At 39.9% G+C, this 25,909-nt stretch overlaps 2 protein-coding genes across 2 annotated transcripts; both read left to right on the top strand.

Annotated features, from left to right (window-relative positions):
- The first annotated feature begins 12,633 nt into the window (after positions 1-12,633).
- On the top strand, positions 12,634-16,652 carry LOC128867284 (uncharacterized). Its single transcript, XM_054108394.1, has 4 exons — positions 12,634-12,643; positions 12,711-13,208; positions 14,656-15,764; positions 15,830-16,652. The coding sequence occupies exons 1-4, from the start codon at positions 12,634-12,636 to the stop codon at positions 16,598-16,600; spliced, it is 2,388 nt and encodes a 795-aa protein (XP_053964369.1). The 3' UTR covers positions 16,601-16,652.
- A 5,825-nt stretch (positions 16,653-22,477) lies between these two features.
- LOC128866995 (cytochrome P450 6a22-like) lies at positions 22,478-24,231 on the top strand. Its single transcript, XM_054108079.1, has 2 exons — positions 22,478-23,652; positions 23,737-24,231. Exons 1-2 carry the CDS (start codon positions 22,578-22,580, stop codon positions 24,174-24,176), a joined length of 1,515 nt encoding a protein of 504 aa, XP_053964054.1. The 5' UTR covers positions 22,478-22,577; the 3' UTR covers positions 24,177-24,231.
- Positions 24,232-25,909: the final 1,678 nt, after the last annotated feature.

Raw genomic sequence — 25,909 nt, 5'->3', positions numbered from 1 at the left:
TTTTTTTAACGCATACCCTCTCATTTTGTTTGAATGGTCTCAAAACATCTAAAAATAAAGTTTCGTCTATTTAGAATCAAGGCAACCCGTGCCGAGTTGCGCGGAAACCTAACGGTACTTGTATAGTACGGCGAGCACGAAGTGTCGGATTGATTGCGTGTAATTACTTGTTTGTTTTATTAGTAATCGCGTTTTTTTCGTGTAGTCAACATGTCAGTGAAGTTACGAAGTTCCAAAAAGGAGATATTTTTAATAGGGGACGTAAAACATCAAATTACCGGTTGTAAACTTCCCTCTAACGGGCAAGTACTGGCAGTTTTGTTCTATAATATTCGTGAAGAGAACTTAAGTGTCAATGAAAGTGCAAATCTCACAATTCGTGAGTGTATTATTTATTGGGAAGTTTGACAGGAGTTTGTTTCAAACTTAAACAATTTGTTTGACATCGCACATGCCAATGCTCTTCAATCGATTAAAATAAATGAAGATAAGATCTTCTTGCAGCGCCTAAGAGAACCAGGTCGGCCCGGTCACTTAGCCGGAGTGGACAAAAAACTAACAAAAAAAGAGGAAAGGACGCGCCTTAGAATCATCGAGGAGGAAAAGCGACGTGCTAAAAATTTTGCATCCTTAGCACCATCAACATCATCTTGCGAACCACCACTAGAAAAGTCATCTTCTGATTCTGAAATAATTGAATTAGAAGAAAATAGGCCCAGCGCAAGAGAAGCCGAGGAGGCCCGATAAAAGTTCTATACGAAAAAATATCATAACTCCCAAGTTAGTGGCCGCATTAGACAGGTGTCAGTTAAGTGTGAGGGATTCTGTTTTTATAATTGAAGCTACTATTGAGGCTCTGGGGCACAATACGGATGAATTCCCTACAAGCAAGTCCTCCATCCATAGAGTTCGTACGGAAATTCGAAAAGAACGGGCTGAAGCTATAAAAATTGATTTTCAAAACAAGGTCCCGGACACGGTAACTGTCCACTGGGACGGAAAACTGTTCTAGATTCACGTAAAAGTAAAGAAGAACGCCTACCGGTAGTTATTACGTACGATAATAAAGAACAAATTATAATTAATTATTGCTGCTCCTAAATTGGATAGTTCGACAGAAAGGGAACAGGCAGACGCAGTTTGGGATGCTATTACGAACTGGAACCTTGAAGACAAAGCGCAGATTCTCTGTTGTGATACTACTGCTTCTAACACAGGCCGTATAAATGGAACATGTATACTTCTCGAACAAAAACTGTGTAGAGAAGTGCTTATTTTTGCTTGCCGTCATCACGTTTACGTATTAGTACTTAAAGGCGTGTTTGAAGCGAAAATCAGTCAAGTAACTACAAGCCCAGACATCCCACTATTCAAGAAATTCCGAGAAAACTGGAAAAATATCGATCCCGAGAAAAAACAAAGCTGTACAGAAAAGCTATCTTGTTTTAATGTTTCGGAAATTGATAAGCTGCTAGAATTCTACAAAACTGAATTAACCAAAGAAATCGTTAGAGATGACTATCGCGAATTAATTGAGCTTTCAATTATATTTCTTGGCGGGGATTCAGAGAAGAAATATAAAATTCGGCCTCCAGGTGCTATGCACCAGGCTCGATGGATGGCGAGAGCCATTTATTCATTAAAAATATAGTTACTTAGCTCTCAATTCAGAACTTCAAAGAAGGGTAAGGCAGCTCTGTTGGACGTATGTCTGTTCATCGTGACATCCTACGTAAAACCCTGGCTCCAATGTATTTTAGCAGTAAAGGCGCCGTATCAGGATTTGTGTTTTTTGAAGGCCATGAAAAATTACGAAACAATAGACAAAAGCATTTCAAAAGCAGCTTTGCAGAAGTTTTGGCAGCATTTGTGGTATTTGACAGATGAAGTATCTATTCTGGCTTTATTTGATGATGATGTCAATCTAAAAACTAAAGTAAAAATGATTGCTAACTTAACTAGAGAACACCCAACAGCCCACAATAAACGTTACATTGCATCCAAAGAAGAACTCTGTGGCCCACTTTTTGGTACGTTAATTAAGCTTGGATTTGTTGTTCTATGACTAAGTTTGCTAATAGGTATAATTGATAACTGATCTATCTGTTTTAATTTCATAGAGAAACATTGATGACTTCGTCTCTGTTAAAAGCAAGTTCCTGTTTAATCGTCCAGATTGCCGACAGTTTTCTGAACAAGTGCCCCTCTTCTTGGTCAAATGATGATTCGTTTCTACAGGCTAAAAAGAAGCTGCTAGGACTGAAAGCAGTTGATGATACGGCAGAAAGAGCGGTTAAGTTAATGCAAGACTTCCATGGTTTGATCACTGTTCAAGAGGAACAAAAACAATTTTTATTACGTTGCGTACAAGAACACAGACAGGTATATGCCGACTGTAAAAAGCAAACTTTGAAAATAAAATTCGACGATTGATGTCCCTTTTATAATAAAAAGAAAATAAATACGAAATATGTGTTTTATTTTTATTTATTTAATTAATCTAAAAATTCAATTAAACTTTTCTCTATTGTGAGCCTATAGCTTTCATACTAACTTTTAAACTTAAAGTTTGACATCCAGTCGGCACGGGTTAATGACATCCGATCTCAATAATATTTTATATTTAAGTTTTTAGAGTCAAATGGAAAAAAATAAAGGGTATGCGTATTGAAATTCCGAAAAAAAAAATTCCCCCTTGTAGCCTGGGACACCCTAATATATATATATATTCTATATATATAACAAAGCCACAGCTCTCTAATTTCGTGGGCATCCTAACCGGGCATTGTCCATTAGGTATCCATGCGGTGAGACTTGGGATTGCTTCAAGCCAAGACTCCTTTGCTCTCACTTGTTTGCCACACATGGGGGTATAGCAGATGTAAATATCGCACACCTGATGAACGCGCGAAGAGATTAACGGAATCGTAATTAGCCACCGATAGGTCGTCCTCCTACTCTTAGCTAAGCCTCCTCTTTCTTTTGACGTGATAACGTCTTATAATTCGATTTAACAGGCTGCACGCACGAAAAAATGTGTCGTTACCTTGCTCATATGTAGTTACCTTGCTCATTGCATTGAATGAACTGCAAATTCTTTCACCATTCGAAAGCTACATCCTCCACGAGTAACATGGATTATATTTTATTTTGGAAATAGGGCTCGAGATATAGGTCAAAACGTGGACCCGGGTAACCTTCGGATGTGTATGTATAATATGGGTATCAAATGGAAGCTGTTGGTGAATGCTTTAGTCCAGAGTATTTTTCATGCCGCTCCGTAACTAGGGTCTCGAGATAGAGACCAAAACGTGTTTGTACAATATGGATATCAAATTGAAACTGTTGGTGAATGCTTTAGTACAGAGTATTTTTCATGCCGCTCCGTGACTGGGGTCTCGAGATATAGGTCAAAACGTGGACCCGGGTAACCTTTGGCTGTGTATGTACAATATGGGTATCAAATGAAAGCTGTTGATAAGTGCTTTAATACGGGGTAATTTTCATACCTATTGATGACTAGGGTCTGGAAATATATGCCAAAACGTGGACCCGCCGTGTCTTTGCACCGAATTAAACCAAACTTACACACATTGTTAAGGAGGTATTGAAGATGGTTTCCGTATAGTTTGGATACCTATTGGTAGACAGGGTCTCGAGATATAGGTCAAAACGTGGACCCGGGTAACCTTCGGATGTGTATGTACAATATGGGTATCAAATGGAAGCTGTTGGTGAATGCTTTAGTTCAGAGTATTTCCATCCGCTCCGTGACTAGGGTCTCGAGATAGAGACCAAAACGTGGACCCTAGAATGTGTTTGTACAATATGGATATCAAATGAAAGCTGTTGATAAGTGCTTTAATACGGGGTAATTTTCATACCTATTGATGACTAGGGTCTCGAAATATATGCCAAAACGTGGACCCGCCGTGTCTTTGAACCGAATTAAACCAAACTTACACACATTGTTAAGTAGGTATTGAAGATGATTTCCGTATAGTTTGAATACCTATTGGTAGATAGGGTCTCAAGATATAGGTCAAAACGTGGACCCGGGTAACCTTCGGACGTGTATGTACAATATGGGTATCAAATGAAAGCTGTTTATAAGTGCTTTAATACGGGGTAATTTGTTATGTTATATTATGTTATGTTATGTTATGTTATGTTATGTTATGTTATGTTATGTTATGTTATGTTATGTTATTTTATGTTATGTTATGTTATGTTATGTTATGTTATGTTATGTTATGTTATGTTATGTTATGTTATGTTATGTTATGTTATGTTATGTTATGTTATGTTATGTTATGTTATGTTATGTTATGTTATGTTATGTTATGTTATGTTATGTTATGTTATGTTATGTTATGTTATGTTATGTTATGTTATGTTATGTTGTGTTATGTTGTGTTATGTTGTGTTATGTTGTGTTATATTATGTTATGTTATGTTAAAGTATATTATGTTATGTTAATGTTAACTCATTCTCTATATCCATACAAAATATCTATCAAACAAATAAAATTAAAATTTTCTTTTGAAAAATGCAACCATTCAATCAGTATTTTCTTATGACGTTATCACGTTAAACTATCGTCAGTAAACCGACTTTACAGACAACCTCTTTTTTTTCTCCGTTTCTGTTCTTCTCTCTCTGTTTTCTACTGTATGGTATCACAATGGACGAATTTGATTCTATGGTAACATAGGCAAATTTACATAATTGCTAAAAATGTTCTATTAAAAACTCAAAATATTTAAAATGTAAAATACCCAATTAATAGCCCATCAAAGATCTATTTAAAATAATGCACAAAACTATTTCAAAACGAATTCTTTTAACTAAAAATATCAAAACATTCGCAGTTACAAATCTATTTTACTTCATAACCACATTTTTATATTCGCAGCTGTATGCCCAGAATATGAAGCGAGATCGAAAAAGTGTAATATTTACAGAGGGTCGTAGATGCACTTACATGTGAATTTACGCTTCACAGGCGAATTCGGGAGCTTAAGCCAACGCTATCGTCTGGACAAAGATGCAAACAGAAGCATGAACGGTCAGCTTGTGCCGTAACTCATTCTCACTCACACACACACTCAATCTACCTGCAGCCGGTCATGCTGCTTAAGTAAATAGAATATTCGAGCAGAACATACCCGCTTACATACAAGCGCCAATTACTTTGCTAGACCAACACGTGAACAGTGTTGATAAGGAGCCCTTAAAAACATGAATTGCTTTGTCAGGGCACGAGAAATACGGGTTGAAAATTTCTGGGAAAATGCAACGGTCCTTTGTGCTGCCCATATTGGCGCAGTGATTTCTTTGATCTCCCCTTGGCCATGTATATGTGTAGGTGTATGATGAAATGTTTCTTACTGGCCATGTCTGCTTAAAGTGAGAAATATGTGTATGTATGGAGGTATTTATCTATGTATTTGCACATTTCTAAGAGCGATAAAAATGCAGCAAATATAAACCAAAAACGCGCAAAAAATTTTATTATTTATACACAAACGGTTTGACTTTTTTAACTAATTTTTTTTTATTATCGAGTTTGAACATATACATTTAAGTATGAAATTCGATTTCTTTTGCATGACCACCGCGTGCGCGTTTTACGAAGTCCAATCGTTGAACCCAATTTTCGACCACTCTTTTGCATAAATCGGCCGAAGTTCCAGCAATTTCGCGTCCAATATTGTCTCTGAGCTCACAAATCGTCGCCGGCTTGTTACTGTAGACCAATGACTTCACATAACCCCAAAACGGGACGGCTTGTTAAATGGACCGTAAAATGGCCGTAATGCTCTTAAAGTAGCAGCAACAGAACGATTGGTTGGTTGGTTAGAGTGGAGATTCATCCTGAATCCAACTAGCGCTTCCGCACCATTTTGTTGCCACATCCTCTTTACCAACTTGTTATTTACGGCATGACTATACCCAGTCTGTGCGGTTCAGGAACCTTATTAGGTTGTTGACATCTAAGCCAGACAGTTGTTCGAGCTCCTCGAACAGCGGTTTGCCCAGGGTTAACATTCTGTCCTTCCATAGGGCAGGGCATTCACAGAGGAAATGGAAGATTGTTTCCTTTTTCTCCGGTTGTTTGCAACTGTGACAGTATGTGTTGTGAGGGATGCCCATTTTGGCTGCCTGTTCTCCGACAGACCAAAAGCCAGTTATGACTGCCGTTAGTCTCCAGGCATCCCGTCGTTTCATGTTTAACAATATTGATGATTGTTTAAGGTTGTAGGTGGGCCATAACGTTCTGCTGATTTTGCATTTCGTCTGGCCCCTCCATCTACACTCCGCCATTCGGAGGTATTTTAGGGAAATTGTACTCTTGACTGCGCCTAATGGTGTGAATACCGGTTCTGCAAGAGCGTTATTCATGGCAGATCCCCCTCTTGCCAGTTCATCTGCTTTTTCGTTACCTTCAATATTCCGATGTCCTGGGACCCAGATTAAGGTAACATTATGTTTTTCGCTCAAGGTGGAAAGGCTATTCCTACTTTGTTCCACCACCATTGAGGTTGTAGTCGCTGAATCCAGTGCCTGGATTGCAGCTTGGCTATCCGAGAGAATAGCGATATTGCTCTTAAAAGAGAAGTCTGTGATTAGTAGCCTACAAGCTTCCCCAATTGCCAGTACTTCCGCCTGGAAGACACTGCAGGTATTGGGGAGGCGCACAGATTTTTCAATCTTAAGTCTATGAGAATATATACCAGCTCCAACACCACAATCCATTTTAGAACCATCTGTATAGACTGTAGTGTCGAAGTTGTTTAATGAGAATCCCTTATTCCACTCTTCCTTAGATGGAAAGAGAGTGGCAAAATTCCTATTGAATGTTACCGTCGGGACGATGTAGTCAGTCCTCACCGAGGTTAACTGAGTTTGCCGCAATAGTAGACTGGCATGACCATAAGTGTTTTCTTTCCAGCGGCCCGCTTCGTTTAACCTAAACGCACTCATGGTTGCCGTCTTCTTAATATGTAGGTCTATTGGAATAACGTGTGTCAGTGCGTTCAGAGCCTCCCTAGGACATGATCTGATTGCGCCGACCGTTATTGCACAGGCTGATCTTTGTATTCTGCCGAGTAATTTGATGTTGTAATCTCTCCCTAGAGCTTTCCACCAAACTACCGAACCATACGATAAAATTGGTCGTATAACCGCCTTGTACAACCATAATGTATGCTTAGGTTGAAGACCCCATCTTCTTCCAAGCATACGTTTACAGGCATATAGAGCAATTTCAGCTTTCCTTACCCGTTCTTCGACGTTTAATTTCCAGCTAAGTTTGGAGTCCAAAATTACCCCTAAGTACTTTGCACTGGGTGAAAGTGAGAGGGTTTGTCCATTAATATTTGGTAGGGTAAAGCTTGGTACCTTGTATCTGGTGGTAAAGAGCATGAGTTCTGTTTTACGCGGGTTTAAACTTAAGCCACAGCCTGTTGCCCAAGAATTAAGCTCGCCTAACGCCCTTTGAATGATCCCACTGATCGTATTAGGACACAGTCCTGACGCCATTAGCACCACATCATCAGCGTACGCCACCGCTTTTATCCCTCCTCTATTAAGTTTTATTAGGATTTTGCTAATCACACATAACCAAAGAAGTGGAGATAGTACTCCCCCCTGTGGAGTACCCCTGTGGACTCTCTTAGTTATGTTGATGTTACCCATATTAGCTCTAATGATCCTGGTTTCTAGCATAGAGATGATCCAATTGGTGATACAATTTTCCACCCCTAAGTCTATTAACGCCCGTTGGATAGCATTCGTGCTAACGTTATTAAATGCGCCCTCTATGTCAAGAAAAGCTGCCATCGTATACTGTTTGTTTACTAGAGACCCCTCTATTGTTCGGATTACCTCGTGAAGCGCTGTCTCCGTCGATTTGCCTTTGAGGTAAGCATGTTGTGCAGTTGATATGCTAAAGCTCTCCAGCGAACTTCTAATGTGCATATCTAAAAGCCGTTCCAAAGTTTTAACAAGGAAGGACGACAAACTGATCGGCCTAAAGTCCTTCGCTGATTCATGTCCTCTTCTGCCTACCTTTGGTATGAAGACGACCCTAACAAGTTTCCAGCTGTTTGGAATATAACCTAGATTTAGACACGCTTTGAAAATTTCCATTAGCCATGGTAGAATACTATCAAGAGTTTCCTGTAACATCTTAGGAAAGATCCCATCAGGGCCTGGAGATTTGAAAGGTGAGAATGATTTGATTGCCCATGCAACCTTCTCTTTCGTAACTATTACATCGACAAGATGCTGTGGGTCATATCGGCTCCGCCGGATTCTCCCAGCATCACTGTCATGGGTGCTACATCCCGGAAAATGTGTATCTAAAAGAAGTTCTAGAGACTCTTCCGCCGTAGAGGTCCAAGTGCCATCCGGCCTCTTGACCCAAGAAGCCATTGAATGGTCCTTGGACAGAATACGGCTAAGTCTCGCAGAATCTCTGGTAGATTCGATAGAAGAACAGAAATCTCTCCAGCTCTCTTTCTTGGCGGCCCTGATTGCCTTCTTGTATTGTCTCCGACTTTCTCTATACAACTGCCAATTACCTGTTGAGTAGCTGAGATTGAAATTTGATCTGGCTTCTTCCCTTAATTTTGAGAGCTCATTGCTCCACCAAGGAGGATAGGATTTTTTGCTATATTTAATTGGACATGACGTTTTGTAGGCCCTACTGAATGTCTTTTCCAATGTTGTGACCCTACTCTCAATGTTTTCTGCGAGAGTGATTTGATGGATCGGAATCCTTCCTATCCTATTCCCTACTACATTTTTGAACCGTTTCCAATTTGTTCTAAGTGGGTTTCGATATGGTAAGGGTGGATCTACCTCAAGATCCAGGTGGTAGAGGATCCAGCTGTGGTCCGAAAAGGACTTTTTGCTTGAGACTCTCCAATTTTCTACCCTCACTGAAGTATTTTCAGACAGTAATGTAACATCTATTACTTCCGCCCATCCTCTAAAGCTTTCCGTGCTTGGAAAGGTGAAAGTCGGGGTATTACCCCTGTTACATACTGTTAGGTTAGTATTGATGATAAATTCATATAGGGACTCACCTCGATCATTCGTTTCGGTACTCCCCCATAGGGAATGCCTCGCATTGGCGTCGCATCCTAGTAGCAGGATACTGTTTTTGCAGTCAAGCACAAGCCTACGAGCCTCGTCAGGTGGTGCTGGTTGGTCGTGTGCCATGTAGATGGAGGCAATTTTGATCCTGACGCCGTCAGTAGCCTCCATTTCGATGACCGTCACATCCGATGAGCTGTAGGATGGGATTAAAAATATATTTAGATGTTTTTTTGCTACAATACATGCCCTGGGGTTACCCTGGGTCCGCTTATAGTACAAGTTGTAGTTTTTGAGAGAGAATCCGCTTACCTCAGTACTCCGCACTCTGGGTTCCTGTATCAGTGCGATGTCTACGTCCTCCTCCGATAGGAGAACGGCTAGGTTGTCCGTTGTCAGAACGATTAGTTTCATAAAAAATTTGCACGATTTGCAATCGTTGCTGAAGTGTGTAGCGTTCTATGATGAAATCTATACTAATGAAGTTTACAAATGACAAGCGAAAAATAAAAAATATTGCGTCGTTCGCCCTCCCTATCGGAAAAAAGTTGAAGCTCACCTATTGAAAACCCCTATACGAGTACACGCAAGCTTATGAAAAAATATGTTTACATAATAAAAAGCATAATTTACAAGCTCAGTGGCAGCGACTAATGGTTGGCGCTAAGCAACTGAAGGCTACTCCAAAAACAAAAGCATGCATATTTTATGAGGCATGAATAAAATTAAAGAAAAATGTAAACATTTGCACTTAATGCGCAACCGCATAAGGGGTTTTTGGTTTGTTGGGTGAAGGCGTTCGCCTTCAGTGAAACCCTTTAGTTTTGATCTACACTCCTACAAGTTTGATTTGCCGCTGATGTAGCAAAGTGGTTCATTCTCTATACATTTTCCAACTACAGCAACTCGAATTTTCAGCACCAGTCTTCTATTAGTTAATGATCGAGTTCACAGTAGGCGCCAAAAATGCAAGGCCAATTAGTGGCGAAAATTACCGGCTTTGGCCAAGTTAAAAAAGTAAATAAAAATTGTAATACGCATTAAAATTTACCCAAAATGAATCTAAGCCTGTTGTTCAACTGAGTTTAATTAAAAAAAAATAGGTATTTTGAAAATATTTGCTACATGATTTGATTTTACTCGCACAATACGAATAAACCGGAAAAAAGCAACACTGTATATTTTCTACACACATACAAGTTAACAGCCAAATCATCGAACGTCCCTCGCAATGAATTCACCGAGCAACCCGCGCGCAAACAATGTCGCTGAACCCGACCACATATGCAACATAAACAAAATAATGTGAGTCGGAGCAACGGCCAGCCGTTTCCGTTGTGTCGCAAGCGTTGGAATTCTGATCGGAAATATGCTGAGTCGGTTTTACAGACCACAAACCCATGGCATGATCTTTATGTACTTATTATGTATTTAGGTTTAGATTCATATTTCCATTTATGTACTTAGCTTTAGTCTTTTATTCATTCCATTCTTATAATCAGTTTTGTCCAGACAATTGTTTAATAAAGAACGATTGACTTTACTCCGGCACGCCGCCGTTAATATTTGATGTATTGATTTACACTGTTGAGCCACAAGGCCAATAGTCCAACAAAGGGGACGAAGTCAAGTCCCCCAACCTAAACATCCTAAAGCTAATTAGAATCAAGAAGTAGCTGAGACGTGTCAGCAACACCCGCCGCTGGACCAAGGCATCATCACTGCTCCAGAGGGAAAGTGAGCCAATACTTATAACTGGCGCCCAACAGAGTTAAAACTGGAATTAGATAATCTTACGATATCTATTAAGTTAGGAACACCATGGCCCTAAACAAGAACATGTAAGTGAATGTTCGGTAAAAATTAGAAAAATATTGATGAAAAACTATTTTAAATAAAAAAATTGTGAATAAATTGGCAATGCGAAAGTGAGCATTACGGTATAGTCGCGAAATTATTGACGTGCAAGTGCAGTTTTTTTGTTGAAAAAAAAAAGAGAAACAAGTTGATATTTTCGCTTCATTGGCTGCTCATGACTTGGGCTTATAGAAATATAAAGATAGAGTACGACAGTGACGAAGAGCAAGAAATAGGATTTAGGCCAGGAAGAAACGGTCAATTAGGAATGGAGCCGGCATTACTAAAAGCGTTAGTAGAAGGTGCGGTAAACAGTGCGCTCCTCGAACAAGAGAGGAGACTAAAAGACGAGTTCCGAGCGGAACTTGAAACAGTTAGAGGTCAGGTTAATGCGTTAAGAATAGAGACCCCACAAGTTGAAACATACCAGAGAGTAACAATTGACCCTAGTGAGGGATGTGAGGTGAAGTTAGACATTGTAAAATCAGTGCCTAGCTTCAATGGAAATCATGGGGAATACGTGTCGTGGCGACAGGCGGCTATAGACGCATATGAGATTTTCAAAAGATACGTAGGCAGCGAGGCGCATTACGAGGCTGTGGCCATTTTAAAAAACAAAATAACTGGTCCAGCTCGTGCCATCCTTACGTCGCACAATACAGTGCTTAATTTTGACGCCATTAGCGCTAGGCTCGACTGCTCGTACGCAGACAAAACATCCTTGCGCGTACTTAGGCAGCAACTAGAACTGGTTAGGCAGGGTGACCTAAACTTAATGGAATATTACGATGAGGTAGAAAAGAAGCTCACTCTGGTCACAAATAAAATAGTAATGACTCATGACGAGCAAGCTGCGTCCATTCTTTGTGCAGAAATTAGAGACGATGCACTACACGCTTTCATGGCAGGACTTAGGAGGCCCCTAAAATCTTTAGTAATCCCAGCGAAGCCCAAGGATTTGCCATCTGCATTAGCAGTGGCCCGTAAGGCTGAAAATAGCATCGAAAGAAGCGCATTTGCTGCATCTTATGCTAAAGTAATTGAAGAAAGAAACCATAGCGGCGATAATACTAGATTTGGCAATCGTAACCAAGCTAGACAAGGCAGGGGCCAGGAAAGAAATCCACATTTTGTGGGAAATCAAGGCCAAAGCAGGGCACAGCAAGCTGACCCTAAAACGCTAGCGAATGACAAAGAGCCACAATCAAAGTATCAGGCTCAACCCATGGACGTTGATCCTTCGATGTCCAAGTTAAGACAACAGACCAATTGGGGAAAGCCACAGGGCTATTCTACACAAGACGGGGCTCGGAAAAGGCATAACACTTCAGAACGCACGTCAGGCTATAGGCGCCAAAAGATTAACAATATTACGCAACGAGCGCCTACCCAAGACGAGAAAGAATACGAAGAAATGGCCGAAACTGCGCGTGCTGAAATAGATGACGAAAGTGGCGAACCCGAGGACAACGATTTATTGAATTTTTTAGAGGTCGTTCCCGATTGCCGTTCGTCGAGCGTCAATTGGCTGGCAAAACATTAAAGATTCTTATCGACACCGGGGCGGCAAAAAGTTACATTAAACCCGTAAAGGAGTTAAAAAACGTAACACCAGTCGACACCCCTTTTACTGTGAACTCCATTCAGGGGTCCAGTAAAATTCAAAAAAAATGTTCAATAGTAATTTTTGGGAAAGTTGCCACGTTTTTCATTTTAGATACCCTTGACACCTTTGATGCTATAATAGGCTTCGATCTGCTCACGCAGGCGGGGGTAACTATTGACCTGATGGAAAACAGCATAAACTACGGTAATACTTCGGAAATACTCAATCACCATCCGTGCGATAACGTGAACTTTACACGTGTCGATGATATCGTAGTCCCAAATTCCGTAAAAGGCGAATTCAAGAAAATGATACTGAAGAGAATTAGTGCATTCGCGACCTCTAACGAGGCACTGCCTTACAATACTTCAGTCGTCGCCAGGATCCGGACTGTAGACAATAAGGAGGTATATTCAAAGCCCTATCCATACCCAGTAGGCGTGTCAGATTTTGTAAACAACGAAGTCGCACAGCTGTTGAAAGATGGCATCATAAGGCCATCAAGATCTGCGTATAATAGCCCAGTCTGGGTTGTTGATAAGAAAGGAATAGATTCCAACGGAAATAAGAATAAACGGCTGGTCATTGACTTTAGAAAACTAAATGAGAAGACCATCGCCGACCGATATCCGATGCCGAGTATCCAGGTAATCTTAGCTAACCTCGGAAAGGCTAAGTTTTTTACCACACTGGATCTTAAATCCGGATACCACCAGATTTACCTAGCGGAGGACGATCGTGAAAAGACATCCTTCTCTATAAATGGCGGAAAATACGAATTCTGTCGTTTGCCCTTTGGTCTAAAAAATGCGGGAAGCATTTTTCAAAGAGCAATCGACGATATCTTGCGAGAACAGATCGGAAAGATATGTTATGTCTATGTGGATGACGTAATTATCTTCTCTGAAAATGCCGCAGACCACGTCCGCCATATCGATATAATAGGGGAGGGGGCCCAGTTGTGACGCAGGCCCAGTTGTGACGCAGCTAAATATTTTTGACATGCGGTATGAAAATGACAGTTTGAGCCCTGCCAATCATGTTCGTTTGACGTTCAGCAGTTTTTGTGCAGACACCAACGTTAGTAGTCGCATTGTGTATACACGCACCAAACATCGTGTTGAAAATCGTGCGAAAAAGTTATTTTGATTTTTTTCAAAGTACCAAAATTTTGTGAAATTAACAGTGAAAAGGCGAGTGTAATGCATCAAAATATTGTATTTGCCGTATATTTTGTGATTCTATATGGATTTATGTGATTATGTGGTGTCTATAAAAAACTTGCTTGTCATACACAAAATAGCATCGTGACCCGGTTGTGACTCAGCGGGTGGCCCAGTTATGACGCACCTTTTTTTTGCACTACGATCATATAGAACTGCCGAATTCCTAAATTTTTGTTGTTGTTTAAAAAAAAGAGGAAAGGAAATTTACATATTGAGACCAGTTTGTCCGAGAATATTCTGGAAGATCTCGATCGGGAAGGTTCGGGAATGTTCCATTTGGTAAAAACACTGATTAAGCAACAATATTTATGTTATTAGGAATAAAAATTCAATAATGTCATTATTAATTATACCTAACTCTTGATTTCAATGGATCTAATTGTTAAAACACGATTATTAACGATCGAGAAGAACTTTTTGAGAAATGGAACTTTCTGGAATCTTCGCGCTCGGACCTCGCGCTCAGGTATAAATTGAGGCGCCGGGGAGAACTCAGTTCAGTTGAGAATTGTCCGCGGTTGAGTAAATATCCGATTCGTGCCGTATACCGAAGTGTTTCGAAAAGCGCTGGAACATTGTATCTGTCCATTTTTTGGTAAGTGTTTTTATGTGTGTGAGTTCGATTCCCCGCGTTCTAAAAAATTCTTTTATCGTGAACAAGATCTCGATTCCCCGCGTTCTAGAAACTTCTAAGGTCGTGAGCAAGATCTCGATCCCTCGCGTCCTGAAAAGTTTTTCATTCCAGACTGTTTTGTTTTTGATTGCGTTGCTCCTTGCCCGGCGTTTCTTCATGATACAGTTGTCGAAACGCATTTTAATTGCAATTTAATTCGTGTTTTGCTTTTTTTTTGCGTTTTTAGCCATGCCTCCTCCAAAGAAATCTCCCGCGGCTAAGAAAACCGATAATAATGTGGTACTGCAAGCCATCAAATCTTGCATTATCGATGAAAATGCAATCCGTAAAAGTGCGAGAGAGCATGGTATAAACGACAGGACCTTATCGCGATACGTACAGAAAACGAAAGATAATTTTGAAGATATTTCGAAAGTGAAAGATGAGGATTTGTTGGAATTCATTCGTGTTGTTGGTACAAGAACTCCATCAAACATGGTTTTCTCTCCAGCTCAAGAAAAAGATCTCGTTGGATACATCCTGAAGTGTGTCACTCACTACTATGGTTTGAGCATCAATGAATTGAAAGAGCTGGCGTACCAGTTTGCAAGGAAGCTGTCTCTTAGGTACCCACCTGAATGGGATAACGATTGTAAAGCGCATCGTAAGTGGTACATACTCTTCATGCAACGGCATAGCGAACTGACGCTCAGAACACCGGAGCAAACATCCATGAACCGAGTCAAAGCTTTCTGCAAACCTAATGTAGACAAGTTTTTCGCAAATTTGTCTCGGTTAATCGATGTACACAACTTTGACAATTTTTCCATCTATAATATGGATGAAAGTGGGTTTTCCACTGTGCCAACAAAAATTGGAAAAGTCATCGCTATGAAAGGTGTGCGGCGTGTGGGAAAACTAGAATCTGCCGAGCGAGGAACCATGGTGACAATGGCTCTCACTGTTGGTGCGAATGGCGATTCAGTCCCGCCGTTCTTTTTATTTCCAAGAAAGAACATGCAATCAACTTTTTTGGACAATGTTTCTCCTGGTACTGCTGGATTTGCGAATGATTCTGGCTGGATGTGCCAGCCAGAGTTTGTCCTATACATTCGTCATTTCATCATGTTCCTGAAACCATCAAAGGATCATCCGGTGCTGCTGTTGATGGACAACCACGTTTCGCACATGTCGGTGGAAGCTCTCGACATTGCAGCTGCAAACGGTGTCCATATCTTGTCTTTCCCGCCTCACTGCAGCCACCGTCTACAGCCACTGGATGTGTCCGTATTTGGCCCAGTGAAGACTTACTATAAGTCACAATGTTCCGCTTGGCAAAAGAACAATGCAAATAAGGTAAGAAAACAAAATATGATTTGTGTTATGATTGTTGTTCTAGTTTTAGTGTTTTTTTTCAACAGGTTTTGGAAATTCGACACATTGCTGGGCTTGTGTGCGCTACATTGGATTTGGCTTTAACGCCAAAAATAATTAAGGCGGGCTTTGCTGCAACGGGCATTGCTCCATTCAATCCCGACATCTTCACAGACGCCGATTTTGTTCAAGCTGTTGCACAAAATGAGGAACAAGTTGCTTTTGATGCTGGAATCACCGAAGATGACCAGCGACGCATCGTTTTGGACAATACTATGGATATAGGACGCGGAGAAGAGGTGCTAACATCCGAACACTCTACCTCACGATCCCGATCTCTAATGTCATTGGTGACCAGCAGTTCATCGATTTTGGATGAGATTGGTCCTCTTCAGGCTGCTGCTCCAAAAAAGCCTTCGAATCGTGGACGAAAGCCAATGCAAAGTGCTGAACTGACCTCTCCTGAAAATCGTGCTCTTTTGAAGGAAAAGGCAGCAGCAAAAGCAGCCAAAGGGGCGAAGAAGCCAACACCGCAAAAGCCAACACCGAAGAAGGCAACAACGAAGCGAGCAACACCGGACAACACCAAGCGAGCAACACCATCACGAGCGGCCAAGCGCGTCAAACCAACATCACCACCATCTGATGAAGAAACAGATTTTTGCATCATTTGCTTAAAGCTGTTGCCGCTGAAATTGACCGCTGCCAACTCGATCAATTGCAACGTATGCAAGCGTCCAGTTCATTTGAAGTGCGCCAACATGCAGGCAAGTTATTTCACTTGCAAACACTGCGAAAGTGACGTGGACGACGACTAGGAATATTTAGATGACGATGATGAATAAAAATCGTTGTCATTTATGGCCATTGAAGGACATTTTCTTTTGTATTTTTCATTATTTTTGCCATTGAAAGCCTTCAAAATAAATAAATCATTAAATCACAACAATTGGTGTGACATTCCTTTCATATTTTCTCATTTCCAGTAAATTTCTTGAGGTGCGTCACAACTGGGCCACTTTTTTTTTGTCCTAAAAAAAGTTATCCTGAAAAAATTTGTTCCAAAATTTTTTGAGTAACTCAAATAAACATACTTTCTTTGGAGAAAAGTTGCGTTTGGTTAATAGTTAAATGTTAAACTTCTTCATTTTTCAATTTGCGGAACTGAGGAAAAAATTTTAATTTTTTTCAAAACCCGCGTCACAACTGGGCCCCCTCCCCTACTTCAGCAACTTTGCGATGCTAACATGAGAATCTCCAAGGAAAAGTCGAAATTTTTTAAAGAAAGTGTCGAATATCTAGGCTTCATTGTTACTAGCGAGGGAGCAAAAACAGGCCCAGAAAAAGTCAAGGCGATCCAAGAGTACATTGAACCAAAAAATTTATACTCTCTGAGATCTTTTCTAGGCCTAGCCAGCTACTATAGGGTGTTTATCAAAGACTTTGCAGCCATAGCAAGACCCTTGACTAATATACTAAAAGGCGAAAACGGCACTGTAAGCAAACACATGTCTAGGAAAGTAGCAGTCCAATTTGACGAATCTCAACGCGACGCTTTTAACCGATTGAGAAACATACTAGCATCAGAAGATGTTATGCTCATGTACCCTGATTTCAAAAGACCTTTTGACTTGACTACAGATGCTTCTGCAAATGGCATTGGAGCAGTATTATCTCAAGGCGGTAGACCCATCACCATGATCTCCCGAACGCTAAAAACGTGCGAAACTCACTATGCTACCAACGAAAGAGAGTTGTTGGCGATTGTATGGGCCCTCGGCAAACTGCAGAATTACCTTTACGGTACAAGAGAGCTACATATATTTACAGATCATCAACCTCTCACGTTCGCAGTGTCTGAGAAAAATACGAATGCGAAAATCAAGAGGTGGAAGGCGTTTATTGAACAACATAACGCCCAATTGCATTACAAGCCAGGGAAAGAAAACTTTGTCGCATATGCCTTATCTAGGCAAGAGCTTAACGCTCTCCAAGACGAAACGCAATCAGATATAGCCACTATTCACAGTGAGGTATCCCTTACATACACTATACAAACAACTGATAACCCCCTAAATTGTTATAGAAATCAGATAACTTTGGAAGAATCACGTTATTCGTTGCATCGAAGGCTTATTCTATTTGGCAAAAAAACCCGTCACTTAATTCAATTTACAGATAAAATTAATCTCATAGAAACATTAAAACTTGCTGTGAACCCCGATGTTGTAAACGCGTTTTATTGCGAACTCACAACTTTAGCTGCATTTCAACATGAGCTGGTTTCAATTTTCCCGACAACCAAATTCTGGCATTGCAAAAGAATAGTGTCAGACATCACTAACAAAGACGAACAGGTAGAAATAGTCAACACCGAACATAATCGTGCGCACAGAGCGGCACAAGAAAACGTAAAACAGACACTTCGGGACTACTACTTCCCAAAAATGACTAAATTGGCTAACGAGGTTGTACTAAATTGCAAAGTTTGCGCTATCGCCAAGTACGACCAACACCCCAAAAAACAAGAACTCGGGAAGACGCCAATTACCTCATTTGTCGGAGAAATGTTACACATTGACATATTTTCTACCGATCAGAAACTTTTCCTGACTTGCATCGATAAATTTTCCAAATTCACCGTCGTCCAGCCCTTACCTTCTAGATCAATAGTCGATATTGTTAACCCCATTTTACTTATAATTAATACATTTCCAAACACAAAAACCGTTTATTGCGACAATGAGCCAGCGTTTAATTCCGAAACGATCACTTCATTGTTAAAAAATCAGTTTAACATTGACGTTGTAAACGCCCCCCCATTACATAGCTGTTCCAATGGGCAAGCGGAACGTTTCCACAGTACATTAATAGAAATCGCAAGGTGTTTAAAGTTGGATAAAAAAGTTAGCGATACAGTTCAGGCTATCATGAGAGCAACAATAGAATATAATAAAACCATACATTCAGTAACAGAACAAAAACCACTCGATGTAATTCACTCTATACCGGACGAAATTAAGCAAAAAATCAAAGATCGACTAATAAAAGCTCAGCAAGATCAATTAGCTAGATGCAACCCGAACAGACAGAACAGAATGTTTGATGTAGGAGAAAAAGTTTACCTCAAAAATAACAAAAGATTAGGTAACAAACTATCTCCCTTGTGCACAGAGGGCGCCGTACAAGCAGACCTGGGAACGTCTATACTTGTTAAAGGGAGGGTGGTCCATAAGGACAATGTGAGGTAAACATAGGTCATAACGCATAAGATTCTTACAGATAGTTATTACAATTCAGTTTAATCATTTCATACAGGTTCATCGGAGTGACCCTCATACTCTTATCCACAACTCACGCACGCATCACCGATTTCTCGCACGCAAGCTAAATTCCCATATTGGACGGAAACGTTTTTGTATGGGAACAACATAGTTACGTGAGACATTCTACAAATTTATCTAATTTCGTGAGCATTATAGATGATACAATTAAATTATCAAAACTTTTCCCTCAGTCACACATGCGAAAATTGTTAGATGTAGATATCGACCATATTCAGAATATTTTATCTAGCTTAACGGTACACCATAGAATGGCCAGAAGTTTAGACTTTCTAGGAACAGCTTTAAAAATCGTTGCAGGTACGCCTGATGCATCAGACTTAGAAAAGATTAAACTTACCGAAGCCGAGCTCATAGAATCAAACAACAGACAAGTAATAGTAATCACTGAAGCACAGAAACAAATTAACCTTTTAACTGATGCAGTAAATAAATTAATTAAAGAAAAAAAAGGCGATGTGTATGAAACTTTACTTGCACGAAATAGAATGTTAACCACTGAAATCCAAAACCTTATGCTCACTATAACGCTCGCCAAATCTAACATCATAAACCCCGCAATTCTCGACCACGAAGATTTAAAATCAATTTTTACCGAACAGCTCGCAGAGGTCCCAATAGTTAGTTTAATGGCAGTATCAAATATAAAAATATTTCAATCAAATAGAGTAATCCACATAATAATTGAATATCCTAATGTTAAGACTATTTGTAAGAAGGTTATGATATATCCTGTTGCCCACAATAACACCATTCTGCAAGTACATGATGACATAGTAGCTGAATGCGACGATGGAGTCCTAGCTGTGACAGAATGCGCTACAACCAACTTTGCGACGTTCTGCAAGAAATCTGCTTATGACACATACGCCAGCGGATTACATTCCGGAGGTTCAGCGTTATGTCACACACAGTCAAGCCACTTGGAACCGATTACCCTATTAGACGAAGGAATAATCGTTGTCAACGAACTATCAGCAAGAGTAAGAGTAGATGACGGCCCAGTGATGACAATTGAAGGCACACATCTCATCACATTTGAACGTATTGCGACTATAAACGAGACCACGTACATTAACTACAATGGTATTGTAAACAAGAGTCCAGGCATCGCGGCGTCACCATTGCTGAATATTACAGGACACGACCAAGTGCTCAGCCTACCAATGTTACAAAGGATGAATGAGCACAATCTGCGTATAATTCAGAAGTTAAGAGACGATATGTTTTCCGGAGGGACTCCCAGAGTCTGGTTCATGGTTGGTGTAACACTCAGCCTTGCCTTTGGCTGTATTGGCATCATCTATCAGTGTTGGTACCGGAGAAGATCTTCCATCAAATTGCAAGAACTGGTTAAGTTACCGAGGACGGCAACAATCTTAAAGGGGGGCTAGTTAACAGCCAAATCATCGAACGTCCCTCGCAATGAATTCACCGAGCAACCCGCGCGCAAACAATGTCGCTGAACCCGACCACATATGCAACATAAACAAAATAATGTGAGTCGGAGCAACGGCCAGCCGTTTCCGTTGTGTCGCAAGCGTTGGAATTCTGATCGGAAATATGCTGAGTCGGTTTTACAGACCACAAACCCATGGCATGATCTTTATGTACTTATTATGTATTTAGGTTTAGATTCATATTTCCATTTATGTACTTAGCTTTAGTCTTTTATTCATTCCATTCTTATAATCAGTTTTGTCCAGACAATTGTTTAATAAAGAACGATTGACTTTACTCCGGCACGCCGCCGTTAATATTTGATGTATTGATTTACACTGTTGAGCCACAAGGCCAATAGTCCAACAAAGGGGACGAAGTCAAGTCCCCCAACCTAAACATCCTAAAGCTAATTAGAATCAAGAAGTAGCTGAGACGTGTCAGCAACACCCGCCGCTGGACCAAGGCATCATCACTGCTCCAGAGGGAAAGTGAACCAATAGTTATAACTTACATACATTTTTGCGTGCGAGTATATAAAAGTTGTATTTTTTCTAAAACTAAACGAAAATAATTTCAAATAAAAATTATTATGTACAAAAATACAAACATATATTTCTACTCACCTTCGAACTAAAAGTCTTCTTCAATTAATTTTTTTTTAATGGGCACGTACACCCTTTTTGGGTGCTTGGCCGAGCTCCTCCTCCTATTTGTGGCGTGCGTCTTGATGTTGTTCCACAAACGGAGGGACCTACAATTTCAAGCCGCCTCCGAATGGTAGATATTTTTATGAGGAGCTTTTTCATGGCAGAAATACACTCGGAGGTTTGCCATAGCCTGCCGAGGGGTGACCGCTATTAGAAAAATGTTTTTCGTAATTTTGGTGATTCACCGAGATTCGAACCTACGTTCTCTCAGTGAATTCCGAATGGTAGTCACGCACCAATCCACTTGGTTACGGCGGCCAATTAAATACCAGCTCATAAATAATAATGTTTGCAAAGTCGTTTGACTTTGCACCGCAAAATGAAATGAAACTCCACGCCTTCTTCTCTTAGAAATTTATTATATAATATAATAGTTTCTTCTAATTTAAATTGGACCAAAAATGACAGAAAATGCGATTAATCGGTTTGAAGTGGATTTAAGATGTTCTCCCTAAAATAACTAAGTGGAATGTTTCCAAATATCGAATGCTTTCAAAGTACCCTCGCTAAGTGGGGTGGGACTTACACTGGCTACCTCGATATTATTTTTATTTTTAATTAATAATAATAGCACAGTATTTCTTTCAGACCATGAAAAACAGATTTTTCTAAGCAATTACTTTTTATTTTAACAATTCAAGTTCCAAAAAATATAATAAGTAACTTTGCGTTAAAATTGGGTTAACCATCTGAGGTCTAGAGATTACGATCGAAGTGGAAAAAATTATTAGCTAAGTTCATTAAAACAACTAGTCGACAGTTTCTGGGGTTGTTTTTTTACAAATCCGATGTCAGTTTCTTAAAATTCAAAATGGCAAATTCATGACGCCGGCCGCAAAATCTAAAAGATGAGCTAAGCTCAAACTGCACGTTGAGATTTTTGAAATCGCCGATTTTCTGTGCCATTTTTTTAAAAACACTCACCGTGTTAAAAGCTCAAAAATACTGCGCACAAAAATATTCTCATATTAAAATTAAAAAAATGTGAACCTTTTTAATCTGAATTTTGTTGAACCATATAACTTTTTCTCTCTTTAGCATTTGACAGTGTGACTATTTCTAAATATAGACACGAATATCTTGTTCAAGCACGAATGTTGTACCTACCAATGGCACGATTCCCCTTCCACAACACAACCTTAAAAAACGCTAAGTCACTTGCTTAAATAAAAGCTCACGAATTCGGCAGTTAAATATCACATTACCGCATAAAGACTTCTTCAGTTCTAATACAAATGTTCATTAGTTGAGTTGATTTGTCGTTTTCAACTTTTTTGCCAAAAACAAAATCAAAAACAAAAATGAGTGTGTTCCTCGCTATGCTAATCCTCAGCATTACACTGCTGGTAGTTTTCCTCAAGTTTCGTCATGGCTACTGGCGTCGTCGTCATATACCGCATAATGAGCCAACCTTTCCAATGGGTGATTTCCAAGAATGGCGCAAAACAAAATCGTTTATGGAAATTTTTGTGCCAATCTATCGGAAATTCAAGGGCACTGCTCCCTTTGCCGGCTTCTTCATAGTATTCAGGCCAGTCGCTCTTATATTGGATATTGAATTGGTGAAAAATATACTCATCAAAGACTTTAATAACTTTCGCGATCGCGGACTCTTTTACAATGAGAAGAATGATCCGCTGACGGGCCATCTTTTCGCCTTGGACGGCGCAAAATGGGGCAATTTGCGTCAAAAACTCTCACCGACTTTCACCTCTGGTAAGATGAAATATATGTATCCCACCATCATCAAAGTGGCAGAAGAATTTCTCAAGGTTGTGGAAGAAAAGCAAGCAACAGCTACTGATGGCGTAGTAGAAATGTATGATTTGCTGTCACGTTTCACTGCCGACGTGATTGGCACATGTGCTTTTGGCATCGAGTGCAATAGTCTGCGCAATCCGAAAGCCGATTTCGTGGTAATGGGTCAAAGGGCGATCGTCGAAAATCGGCACGTAAAATTCATAGACACCTTAATAGACGCTGCCCCCAAGCTGGCACGTGCGCTAGGCATGCGTAAGTTGCCACAGGAAGTGCATGACTTCTATATGGGCATAGTGCATGATACCGTCGCATACAGAGAAAAAAATCAAGTGGCACGTAATGACTTAATGCAACTTCTAATGGAACTGAAAAGTAAAGGCCCAAAGGATGGTGGACTAACAATGAACGAGATTGCCGCACAAGCTTTTATTTTCCTCTTCGCGGGCTATGAGACCAGCTCGTCTACTATGGGTTTCGCACTCTATGAATTGGCCAAGCAGCCAGACATACAGGACAGATTGCGCACAGAGATCAATGAGGTGCTTGAGCGGCACAACAACGCCTTCACCTATGAAGCAATGCAGGATATGCACTATCTGGATCAGGTATTCTCGGGTGAGTAAGCTCTTGCAAAATATTAGTATAAACGCTTTGCGAGTGTATTTGTCTATTTAATTCCGAATTTGTTTACATTTTCAGAGACTTTGCGGAAGTATCCAATATTGCCACATCTGACACGCCAGGCTCAAGCCGATTATAAAACTAACGATCCACGCTACACAATCGAAAAGGGCACAATGGTCCTCATACCTGTTTACGCTATACACTATGATCCTGAGTACTATCCCGATCCAGAGAAATTCGATCCTGAACGTTTTTCTGATGCGGAAATAAAGAAACGTCCAGCCTGTACCTGGCTGCCGTTCGGCGATGGACCACGAAATTGCATTGGTTTACGTTTTGGCAAAATGCAGGGATTCATTGGGCTCACCTATTTACTGAAGAACTTCAAGTTTACAGTTTGTAAAGAAACTGACGAAAAGTTGCACTATATGAAGGAGAAAATTCTTCTGCACTCATTGAATGGCGTAAAATTACGTGTCGATCGTTTAAACCAACGGCCTATGATGCTTATTTAAAAATATTTTGCTACATATTTTTATTGAGACAATAAATTACTAATTTGTAAGGTCATTTATAAAATTGCTGACTCATTCACAAATATGCCTAATCATTTTAAGATTAGTAAACAAAGCAACAAGTAGTTTGGTTTGTAAATATGCTTTTTATGAATATTGCCTGGTCTTTTGAGTTCGCTGTGAATGTATTGAAAGCTCAAAAGTTCAAACACTTAAACACTATGGTCTTACTCACAAAGATTAAATTCAAACTCAATTGCTCAGTGGTGATGTTTCGCCCTCAATGGGGAGAGACATCATCGGCGGCCACAGATATTCTGCCATTGAAGCAAAGTAAAGAGAGAACTCATTTTGCTAGTAGTCTCATCACTCTCTTACAATACTCACGAGGCATAGGCTAGACATAACCATACAACAAAATACTATACAAAAATAAAAACAATTCAAAAATGTTGACAGAAGATTGTGAGTTTTACACATGTGTGTATATATGCTTGTAAGTACATATGTATATAAGGCATTGGGCCACGGTTTACGGATGATCGAAGTGAGCGGAAAACGTAGTGGGTCAATTGCTTTAAAGGCATATTAAGCAGGCTCGACCAGTTTGAGATGTTTTAAATATTTTTTGTACCATTTTAAATTAAAAGCTTTATTTGCATACTGAACAAACCTCAATAAAACTGAACAAGCCGATGTATTTTCGTTCCTGTAATCAGAAAATAGTCCTTAGTCACTATTACTTATATATACCTTCTGCTCAAATATGAACGAGACGTTATCAATAAAACGGTCTGCGGATGACATATGGCAAAAATAAATTTTTAGTTTTTTGGTAGGACTGTTATAAGCTTACATGGCAAATTTCAGCGTGATATGTCACATAGTTTGTTTTCTGTGCTACTGTAAACAAGTCAAGCTCGAGTGTGTTCTTCGAATTCTCTTTTATGACTTCAATTGTCTCAAAATGTTTTCCACGGAGCGGCAGACAACCTATGGGGACTCTGCTCTATCGCGTGCACGTGTTTTCCAGTGGTATAAATCGTTCAAAGAGGGCCGTACATCGGTTGAAAACTTGCCTCATGAACGTCGTCCAACAACATCAGTAAACGACGAAAACATTGGAAAAGTAAAGGAAATTGTGCTTGAAAATCGCACAAATCGCAAAATCGGTTAACGCTGAATATTATTTAGACGTTTTAAAGCGTTTGCGCGAGAACATTCGTCTTAGAAGGAAGGAATTGTGGGACAACAAGTCATGGTTCTTGCATCACGATAAAGCACCTGCTCACACATCACGCCTTGTTCGCGATTATTTGAACAAAAATAATGTTAATATCATTCCGCAAGCGCCGTATTTGCCTGATATGGCTCCATGTGACTTTTTCCTTTTTTGCCAAGCTCAAGTTGTCCATATAACTTTTTCTCTCTTTAGCATTTGACAGTGTGACTATTTCTAAATATAGACACGAATATCTTGTTCAGGCACGAATGTTGTACCTACCAATGCACAGTGGTCCGGCGGCCGGACAAAATTCAATTTTTCAACATTTTTGAAATAAAAATTTGATAATGCAGATGTTTTCTTAAATATTCAAGGCAGATTTCCTGAAAATATTACTTAATTTAAAAAATTTTTCATTGTAGTTTTTTGACTTTAAACATGAAATTGTATGCAAATCGTACTTCATACAAGAGTTTCATTTTCATGTCTGCAAATAAATATTACCATT

The sequence above is a fragment of the Anastrepha ludens genome, chromosome 6 (genome assembly GCF_028408465.1).
Source record: "Anastrepha ludens isolate Willacy chromosome 6, idAnaLude1.1, whole genome shotgun sequence".
Taxonomy (NCBI): domain Eukaryota; kingdom Metazoa; phylum Arthropoda; class Insecta; order Diptera; family Tephritidae; genus Anastrepha; species Anastrepha ludens.
Note: the sequence above shows the minus strand (reverse complement) of the source record. Positions and strands in the feature narration are given on the sequence as shown.